The 11,799-nt window shown below is 30.3% G+C and overlaps 1 protein-coding gene across 2 annotated transcripts in view; it reads right to left on the bottom strand.

Moving 5' to 3' along the window:
* Positions 1–6,530: 6,530 nt before the first annotated feature.
* The window catches only part of LOC124539751 (octopamine receptor beta-2R), a 232,404-nt gene continuing 227,135 nt past the window's right edge, over positions 6,531–11,799 (bottom strand). For both annotated transcript variants that reach the window (XM_047117096.1, XM_047117095.1), the window contains one exon: positions 6,531–11,747. In XM_047117096.1, the coding sequence (XP_046973052.1) occupies positions 11,016–11,747 (732 nt within the window). In that variant the 3' untranslated portion in view covers positions 6,531–11,015. The remainder of the gene's footprint in view (positions 11,748–11,799) is intronic.

Here is an 11,799-nt window from a genome sequence, read left to right as displayed (position 1 = left end):
AAAATGACTTAGTACAAAAATGTGGAACACTCGCGACGGCACAAATGGCAACCACTAAAGTGACCCATAATAGATATGAGCTGATAAATAAACTGGACGACCTACCATTCAAATCAGCTGATGAAAGCAGAATTCTGCAATTATAATTAAACCAAAGAACACTCAACAAAGACAAAATCCTAATCTATGAAGAAGTTGCTGTAGAGTTCAATGCAAACTTTTTTAAATCACTGTGCAAGCCATAAATTTAAAACGTGATGACAAAAAATGAGTCACATAAATTAACATTAATAAAACTATAAATAAGATATAAAACGTCACGGAGTACGTCAATGGAAATATAATAATAACATTAAAAAGGCAGAGGATCCTTATTTTTTGGACATTTTCATTAGACATGTCTAATATTGCCAAAGTCCTGTCAATACGGAGATCTTATTTATGTTCCTTGGGTAATTACACTTGCTCAACTTCTTGGGTCACGACGACATAATATATTAAGGTTTTTGCTAGCTAATGGAATATCTATAATCTTTCCAACTTAATTCGAATGTTCTGAGTCCAAAATATTATGATTATAAGAGAAACGCTTAATTAAATATTAAAATTATATACCAGTACAGATTTAAACGCGGCATATATCACTTGCTCAACATCGTCAAAACAAGGTATTATGTAATCAGTAGTGAGTTTTAATTTTTCACTAACAAATAAAAGGCCATAAAAATTAATATGGCCATAATATTTACCTTTCAAATTGAATGATAGATTTTATTAAGGCAATGGATGGTAAATTAAATCAGACTTTTAAGCAAAACAGGCCACCGAAGCCTCAAAAGGTTTTGTAATAAACACCTGATATTTGTTTAATATTATAAGTACGAAATATTTCTTCCTGGTGTTTATAGTCTAAAATAAAATAAATTTATCATTAATTATGATAAATTTATCTGAAACAGGCTAAGGCTTGTAGATTAAGGAAAACAATATGGTGCAATTGAATTTGATGGAAAAACACATGGTTTCGAATCTCACTTCAAGAATATCTTTCACGTTTGAAGTCATAATCGAGTGTTATCAAACCATTACCAAACTGTCCATTATAACATTTTCTTATCAGAAACTTTGATTATCCAATAATAGAACAACTACTGGAAGCTCGTTGGATATTTTCCAATGATTAATAGATAAAGGCCAATGTCGTTGCTCTAAATAAAACACTTCCAATAATCTTTCGATTATTACCCAACCACGTTGTAGCTATAGAGCTTAATGTATTCTTGAGCTGATTATGCCTTCTTGGTCTGACATATATGTACGGCCTGTGAATTTCCCACCGCTGGGCTAAGGCCTCCTATCACTTTGAGGAAGGTAAGGAGCATATTGGTTGCAAGTTGCAGGTTTCCATCCCTCCCCGAGCACGAGATGAATTAATTTTAAACAAAAATTAAGGACATGGAAATTCAGTGGTGCCCGTCTGAGTTTGAAACCACAATCATCTTTTATGATATACGTGTTCTAACCCACATCGGCTAGTCTAGCTAGTTTCTTGGTCTACTTCAAAAATATGTTCTATGCTATAATCAAAATTTTCGGTTGTTGAAAAACAAAGGACGCAATTATGAAATCTATTTTCGTATTTATAAAACCTACTAGTACTATAAATAATTCATTGGACTATTAATCATGTCCCAAATATACTCATACTAATATTTCCAGACAGATATTTTATTTCATAAAACTTTTGATAAACAATTGATTTTGGAATTATTGAGATCATTTATATAATAACTTTTTCGTCATTAACTTTGCAAAGTACAGCGAATTGCTTGTCAAATAATCTTTTAAGAAATAATTGCAGAGTAAGATGTGCCTTAACTGAAGTTTTGTAACGATTCTGTAATATTATTATTAATGATTCCCTTGTCTTGTTCCAGAATTCCTGGAATTTTCTGAAACTTCCCTGTTGAGCTGTGAAACTCTCAAGTCGTAACTTTTAATTTATTTTTATACAAAATTGCTCTTCATATTATTAGGATCAATTCATATGTAAATTCAACCTGATTAATGGTTTACGGTCCAAAGGGCTCATCTTAGGCCTGACAAGTGATGAATGTTGCGTGAAACGGTTACATTTTTGGTGTAAAAATACTCCAACGAAATCTTCAGTCTAATATTAAAATAATTAGTAAAATCTAAATTTCTGCCGTATTTTCCCACGTATGGTGTATTATTACAACGATAGCAGGACTGGACATCAGATTTGATGGTAAGTTGTCATCACTGATGACATGTAGGTACCGTAAAAAATTCAACCTATTCTTAATGCAATGCGACCTTGAAACTGAGATGTTAGATATAACATCTCAGATGATATAAGATGATGTAAGGGACACCTTATATCTGGGAACATCCTATAAATCGGAACACAACAATAAGTATGCTACTTTATGGAAAAAAGTCAGGTAATAATTACTTTTTGATTTTGAAAAGACTGCAAGGGTAACAAAACTCATATTAGCCGAAAATATTGGTTGTAAACATTACCAACACATCTTAGAACATTATAAATGATTACAATTGATGTGTTTTTGTTTTTTCGATAAAGCTAAATCTCCTGTTAAAAACCGTTAATTATTGGTAATATTTGGAAAAAATCTTCGACCTAGTTCTTGTTGATTTTTATGCAGAATAAATAATTTAATTAATATGGTGTATATATTTAGCTGTAAAGAAAGATTGAATTTCTGGTAACTTATAATTTAAATTAAATTTTAGTCCTCTATAATAATATTTCAAAAGTGCTTCTGAAAGCTCTACTTGAATAAGAACACTTTGATTTTATTTATTTATTATAAGTTTCCAGATATAATAAATAATTACATTTTACTAAGATAAAGCATACACAAAATGACATAGTTTTACAAATTAGTAAAAAGAAGTAAAGCTAAGGCCTCCTCTCCCATAGAGGGTTTCGAGTATATTCGACCACGCTATTCCAATGCGGGTTGGTGGCATGCACATGAGGCAAAATTTTTATGAAATTAGACACATGCAGGTTTCTGTACGATGTTTTCCTTCACCGCCGAGCACGAGATAAAATATAAACACAAATTATGCTCATGAATATTCAGTGGTACTTGCATGGGTTTGGACCCGAAATTATCGGTTAAGATGCACGCGTTTTAACCACTGGGCCATCACAGCTCCGTTTTACAAATTTTAACATTACATTGACTTCAATATAGATTAAGCAAAGATGATAAAATTAAGAGAACAATTAAAAAAAAACTGACATCAAACTGTATTCGATGTCACCTTAATCAATGGAGAAATTGTTGGGTAGTTATGCAGGATCATGCTTCATACTTCTATTTAATACAAGTATGTTTCGCAATGTTCGCCATTTTTTTCGTAAAGTTGACGTATCTCCAATGACGAGATGGTTTTATTCTCTCTAGAAAAGGTCTAGTTAAGTACGACTGTCTTCAAAGGTCATACGTCGTTTATTTAGGTCAAGGAATGTTATAACGACAGCGACAGGCACCAAAACTATTACTAAATTTATTGTGTTTTTTTTTGTGGCTTTGATTATTAAACTAAACCAAAAGTCAGACGTCCCAGTCGATAGAAAATAGGTATCTTAAACGACGGTTAAAAAATTCAAGCAAGAAAAACTGAGTTTAGACTTAAATTATAACTTATATTGTGCACGGTGATAAAGGCAACCAGTAAAGAAATCTGTAGGTGTCGAGTGAAATATTGAGGACCCGGATTTAAGGTACATAGGCCACTAAAAAGTTTTTGAATTGCAAGATCAAGAATACATAATAAAGATGAACTAATTAGACATATTTCCAAATACCATCTAGATCAGTATGGGAATTCAGAATCCCATTAAGCAAAACGACTTAACAAAGATACTTAAATGAAGAAGTCTTTGTTGTAGTTGTAGTTGTATTTCTCTTTTTGTCATCAATTAGACATTTAAAATTTAGATTGTGATACTATATGGCAAAAAAAACGTGAAGGCTCATTAAAATAACACAACTCAAACTATATTAATACTAAGATTTTAAATTAATATGGTTATTTTAATTATTACTGTTATTAATTTCAGGATATTTACTATGTTTTTCATTTTTATCCGTTGGAGCTCGATATTTCGATATTATCTACGATGTCTTGTTCACGAGACTGTCTCGTGAATATTTCGTAATGAATAACTGTAATTATATTAATAATGTCCAGAATTTCTGTCCTCTCATCACATAGTCTAACATGCCAGTTTATTGACCTTTATGACCTAAAAAAAACATCAAATCGTCTGTGAAGGTACAATAACAGCGATAAAAAGTATTAGGCTACGTGTATTTTCTCCAACCCATTGTAGTATTGGGCTCTAAGCGACCACTGTTATAAAATCGATTGCCCACCAGCCCAGCAAACATATCTCATGTATAACGATTTACTATTATTTTTATTAGTGCTATTAAATTATACATGGTGTGTGTCTTGAAGGGTAAGTGACAATTTACCTTAATCAAATTAGATGTTGAATTGGTTAGAAATATACAATTAATTTTATAATTATTTCGTTGCAGTTTTTGTTTCAAAGACTCGCTGGGTTGTTTTCTAATATTTGACGAGTTGATATAGCATGTAGGAAAAGATACACTTTTTATTTATATTCCTCCTTGTCATATGAAGTCATGTCCTCCTTATAAGTGGTAGTGGAATCAAAACGCAAAGACAGTCAGGATGAATGAACTACACTAGTCTGAAAACTGAAACCACAAGGGACATAACATCTTAGTTCTCAAGGTTGTTGGCGATTCGCATTGGCGATGTAAGAAATGGTTAATGCAAATGAATTGTCTGTGGGCGGTGATAACCACTTAATAGCAATAAAAAAAAGCATCCTTATGAACATGAACTTAAGAAGGTTATATGAAGTAACTACTTGAATATATACAGTATTTCAAGTTTTACACTTTACAAGCGATTTAAGTCTTCACTTAGTAAGTTAAATACTGTATTATCATGATTTTGTGATAAAATTGTAATTATATTAGCATTTCTCTGTTGGATCGCAACTTTAATTCTTAAATGGAAAATTTCTTACTGTGAAAGGGAGACAAAATACCCAAGTAAAGTAACAGTCTGTAAATTTCCCACTGCTGGGCTAAGGCCTCCTCTTCCATTAAGTATAGGGTTTGGAACATATTCCACCACGCGGTTCCAATGCGGATTGGTGGAATGCACATGTGGGAGAATTTCGTTGAAATTAGACACATACAGGTTTCCTCACGATGTTTTCCTTCACCGCCGAACACGAGGTGAATTATAAACACAAATTAAGCACATATATAGTAATAAAACTTCATTACGTCTAAATTTTAAAGAATCCAGAGTCTAGTTAAAAATTAGGTCGACCTTGTAAAATTTAATTTAGCTTTTGGTAAAAAAAATCAAAGTTGCAGTATGGAGCCCAGAAATTGGTGCTTTTCGAGATCTTGTGTCGAGTTTTTGTGAGTTCACCCTTCGCCTAAACACTTTCGTTTTCTCATGAATATTAGAATAAGGAATGGAATATGAAACGATTGAATTTTGCAAACACGTTTAAACCCAATTCGTCACCTGCGACTTCGTTTAAATTTTGGTCATCATATTTAAAACTCATCAGATCAAATCAATTCAGAATATACTTTATTCGAGTAGGCTTTTAAAAGTACTGTTGAATTGGCACTTAACAAACTATATTAAGTGAACCATCAGCACTAGATTCCAGCACGAAGAAGAAGCAAGGAAATTAGCAGATTCTCTTTTTCAACATTATTTATCTTTTTAAAATTCAAAAGTCACATTATTTGAATACATATATTTATAATAAATCCTGCCTGGCAATCAACAAGCGGTAATCAATTAGCTTCAAGCTTTTTTATCATCTATATAATCTTGTATTGAATAATGCCTTCTTTACCAAAATACGAGTTACTTTTAAATTATACCATTAATTGATGATGTACAGTCAGAGTAAGAAAAGCTTCGTCGGCTTTCAAATTTATTCCTCTATGAAATGGTAAATTCTTTGTACCATTTGAAACTAAAGCACATAAAATAAAATTAAACTTTCATCGTATGATAACTTGGTTCAAAATAGGGTAACAACTTTGGACTAGTCTAGTTTCATATCAACATGAAACCTTTTCAATTGAGTAATTAGTAATTACAAAATCTTTTTTATACCAAGAGAGCACAATTTATTTCGCCAAAGTCACGTGCGATGGAGAAAATTCAAATGAGACATGATATCTTCTACTGAATTGTCAAAATATGTCTGTGTGAATTGTCAAAATAAGTCATATTTTCTCGATCGGTAAAGCAGGTTATCGCTCACACTGAGCCCAAGAATATATGTAGATCTTAAGGTAACGAACCTTTTCTTATCCCGACTGTACTTAGATGCCTCGCCAAGTTGGGTAGAATGGCGCTGTTGAAATCTATCGGGTAACAATAATAAAAACACATTAATGTACGAAACATTTTTATTATTTTGCAAAAAGCTGATTACAGTCACATATCAAGTTTGTCTTTCGTATTCTTACCATTGTATACGTGGTCTTATTACATAGTTATTTACAAATAAAACTTTTCAACGATGTCAATTTTACTATTGTTTTTTCATTCCTCTATATATTTATACCTCCAATAAAATAGTTACAATATCTACACGAGACAAATTTGTATGTGTGTGTGTGTGTGTGTGTGATAGTATATATGTAAATAGTTATCGTGTAGACCGTATAATTGAAGTTATTTTGGTAATAGATATATATTTTATTAGAAATACATTTATCTGGTTTTAAAATTGCAATTCCTTTAACTTAAATACATGATGTTAATTATTTAAACATATATTTAACATAGACATACATGAGCTATTAGTTCTACTGTCATATATATAATTTAATTTATATTTATTGTTAAATATTTATGTGATAAATTAATAAAATATGCCTTTCTGGCAATCAATTTCGCGTGAACGTTTTAAAAATAACAGATAATATACTATTGAAAATCTCTTAAATTATTTTATAAAATTTATGATATAAAATATGTATACAATATAAATTACATATATGTATTTGTAAATTCTCTACGACATATGATATTATCATTACAATTATGAAATTATTATTTTTATGTATACGAGAAATAAAACTGAACTTGACAATAAAATAAAATATTGATATATATTTTTTAAATTGTTTAAACAAGGCGAATTCTATTTTTAAGTATTATATTGTAATTAAATACTAATAGGTCTTTGGGCAACGGGTCTGATTTGACACAACATACGTTTCATTTAACAGTAACAGCCTGTCAAGGCTTTCCCGCAGCTGGGCTATGTCTCCTCTTCCTTGGTGATATATGTAATACACTTGTGGCTGAATTTCATTGAAATTAGACACATGTAATTTTCCTTACGACGTTTTCCTTAACCACCGAATATGATTACATATCTTAAGTACAAAATTCAGTGGTGCTCGCCACTTACCCCCTTTACTTATTAAGCTCGTACATAAACCAATAATATAATAATCAGCTTCGTTAAAATTTAAAGAATATTTATTAATTGATTACTTAATTATAGTGTTGATACTACGGACCAACATTCATATATAAATTCGCTCGTCGAATTTTGAAAGCTATGTTTGTAACTTTAATATAGTTAATGGCACATATAAAACTTGTTGATAGAGCTTTGTGTTAGGCAGTCTGACTAGCACTTAGAGAACAGTAATACTTTGTTGTTGTGTTCTAGTTTAAGGCCGAGTGGTCGGTGTAACAACAGGCACAAGGGACTTAACATCTTAGAACCAAAAGTTGGTGGCGTATTGATTATGTAAGGATTTTTTAATATTTCCGATTACTCCTTCCTTATTCAAAAATAAACAAACAATATCCTTGTATCATACTTATGTTTACGTTGTTAAAGTTATCAATAAATAAATATAATGAAGGTATATTTTATAATTAATTAATTTAAGTAATAAGAATCATGTACCTCGACCTTTTAATTAATTAACTTTCCATTCTTTCAAATATAAATAAACATCTGAGTAAATAAAAAATATTTCACAGAGTAATCTTTATGAGTATTTTTAGTACAAGTAAAAATCTATTTTTGTTAATATCATTAACATGTTAATTAATTATCATTCTATAAACTTTTGATAATATATATAATAATGATAAATGTATTTGTTTATATAAACAAATATGTATATTTTTATTTAAACGTATTATAATTATACCATTTTAGTAAAATTTATATATCTACATATATACTTTAATGTTTCGTAAATATATACTTTAAAACCTATATAATAAGACCACATATATTTCATAATAATTTGAACAACCCTATTATAATGACAATGATAATTACGCTATAATGATTTCATATAATTTTCTATCATTAAAAGAATATTTACATCGAAATTCATTAATTTCATATTTTGGTATCAAGATTAAAATCTACGAAGGATAAATGGCAATTACAATCTAAATAAATAAAACTTTGAACATTAATTAAATTATTAAAGTCGGATTTGTTCGACTAAGTTGATATTACAAATAACAAATGAAATCTTAAATCAATGAAACCAGAAAGGGAACGGTGAAGGCGTTTCATTAAGAATAATATAAAATATCACAGCCCAACCTAAACATAGAAAATATATAATTTCAATCAACGTAAGTATACGACGGGTGAGACAAATAGGCAAAGTTAAATATATTCATTGAAAATGTTCGACCTTGTATCAATAGTTTTAGTTCATCTAGTATTCATTTTTTTTAATAAAACCATTCATAATATAAAATTCAAATTCCAAATTTATCATCTAAGCTATACATCGATCTAATTAATTTTAAAGTTACATATTGCTGTTTTTTTTTTAATTATTTGAAGGGCCTAATCTACGTTAGTTTCAATTCAAAATTTTCTATGTATTACATAAGTACTACACATATATACACTGTTTTATATTTTCACTAATATTGAATTAAATTTACGCTAAAATTAGTTGATGTAGTTAAGAATCTTAAAAAAATTAAAGCAATGAATGATTTAAAACAAAACGCGTTGGACGGAGCTTAACCGAAGGTCAAAAATTCAAATGGGTCAAAATATCAGTTAAATTAAAACAACATTTTTAATAAAAATAAATACGAACACAATTCTTTGTCTAAGAAATACTAAAACAACAATATAGATGAGATATGAATTTGTTTGTTGTAATATCTATAGAAGTCACAACCGTATATTATTACTTTTATTAAAATTACATTTTATATATTATATTTTTTTATAATAAAATGTATATAATACAAATACATACTGGGTACATACGATAAGAACTGTCTATTAGAAAGTCGTGTGTTAATTTTTTTTAGATTTAAATCTAAATCTATGCTAATACACTTTGAGCCTTAATTACTTATTTAAAAGGAAGACACATTGACTTTATAGAGCGACATCTCATTAAGGAACCAAAAACACCAATTGCCTGACATCTCACTTAGATTTGATAAGGTTACTTTTCATTTAGACGATGCAATGCAATTGGTATTTTAAATAGTTCTTAAATTACATGTACAATAATGAGATCGCGGAGTTAGAAGCGAAGACACTATATGGACATCGATTGATAGATATATTATATGAGGAATCGAAGATGTACATCGAAGTAAATTTCAAAATACGAATTTGCAAATTTTGAACGATCATGCTGTTCCAAATTTAAATGTATTCATTGGTTTAATAATAAAAATACACTCTATAGGAATTATAGATAACTAATCACGTGACTAAGTCAGCTAGACCTAATTTGACAGATCGATGGAGCATATCGCTCAAAATTTACGGTACAATTTCAACCATCGAATTATTAAAGGTTAGTATTAAAGGACTATAGACATTGTAAACAGATAAACACCACACTGACACACCAAAATCTAATCGGTCTATTACAGTTAATAGCACAACAATTATTACGTTAAAACTCGAATTTTCTATTGAAGCGTTATTTGTCCCCATAATCATTATCATATCTCCCTATAAATGTTTAAATGATTTTTTTTATATCTATATTATCATCACTTAGTTTAAAATCTACAACATTTATATTTAAATTTTTATTTACAAATATTTTATCGCTATCTGCTATAAAAACTTGTTCATCAAAGTGATTATTTTATACGTGCGTGAAAAGTTTTCAATGGTTTTTATTGAAATCATTTTAATGGAACATAAAAAGTTTGAATAGCATAAACTTATATCGGATTGAAATTGATGAGTTTTTTCGTAAAGTCGTCGAATGTTTGAAACTGATTGAAAAGATTATGACTTTGTTTTAATCCTATTGATAGTTCATTTGTATAAAGAGAAGAAAGTCAGATAGCCTATAGTGATATTTGTATTCGTCTACTTATTGCTATCAATTGTTACTTATAAGATAACATTTACACATATTAATTGCTAAAATAAATAATCATAATATATTATTTTCATAAATTAAAGCCTCTAAAACTAGTATTTACATATTTGGCTTCCTCGTCTGTTTCTGAAACATTGTGTTTTAGGCCTACGAATCAGCTATCTTTGGAATTAATACTATTGTGAAAATGTAAAACTATGTACATTAAAAAATTACACACCATATTTTATTTATATATTAACATCTAACTATTATTAGAAATATTAGAAAACCCAACACAATTGAAATTATATTTCAAAAAATAAATAATCTTTGAGATTCATGCATATTAAATACAAGACGATAGTCGATTCACTATTAATTTTATTATAGACATTTATTTAATCGATATTTACAACAATCGAAATATAGTTCAAAATTCAGTCATTAATCGGAATATGTACATCATATTTCGTTGAAACACTAGGCCTGTCAAACGGCTGTCACTTGATCAAAGTTCGGCGATATTCAAAGGGACGCAAGATCTGATGCCCTCCTCGATGGGATAGGTACTCTGAGCTGAGCGGATCCCCGTCTATCCAATCGTTCCAAAGCGTCTGAGTCAGACGCACCACGCCGGCAGAAGCTACAAAACGCGCAAGCCAATGTATTCTTGAAGGCGTTGCGAAAGTCTCTGTTGAAATACGCGTAAATGATCGGATTTAAGGCTGAATTAAAATAACCAGTCCAGAACATGATCACAGTCACAACCTCCGGATATGTACACGAATCACACAATGATGTCGACAGATAGAACAGGAAGAAAGGTAACCAGCAGAGGATGAAAGCGCCCATAATTATACCCAAAGTCCTAGCCGCTTTGTGTTCTCTCTTCATTTTTAGGATATTCCTGTCTTTGGTTGGTGTCGTGGCGTTGATGTGCAATGCGCCGTTTTTATCACCGACTTCTCTCGAATGACGGTGCATGAGCATTGCGTTGCCAGCTCTCGCGTGAAGCGCTTTCTCCTGGCGATTCGCTTCCTTGAATATTGCGAGATATGTGAATATCATGATAGTGCATGGTATCCAGAATGATATTGAACTGGATATGACAGCATATGGTTTGTTCACTTTAAATTCACATTGATTCAACTCCCTGGTTCTCATGTATTCGCTGGTGGTGTACCAGCCCATGAAAATTGGGGCGTAGGATATCGTTATGGGACTGAGCCATGTCGCTGCTAACATGACAAACGCCATCTGAAAGAAATGTTACATTAAGTATATAAATGCTGTTATCATTATTCTTTCA

The sequence above is a fragment of the Vanessa cardui genome, chromosome 23 (assembly GCF_905220365.1).
Source record: "Vanessa cardui chromosome 23, ilVanCard2.1, whole genome shotgun sequence".
Lineage (NCBI taxonomy): Eukaryota > Metazoa > Arthropoda > Insecta > Lepidoptera > Nymphalidae > Vanessa > Vanessa cardui.
The sequence above is the reverse complement of the archived record's forward strand: the minus strand, read 5'-3'. Positions and strand labels throughout refer to the sequence as shown.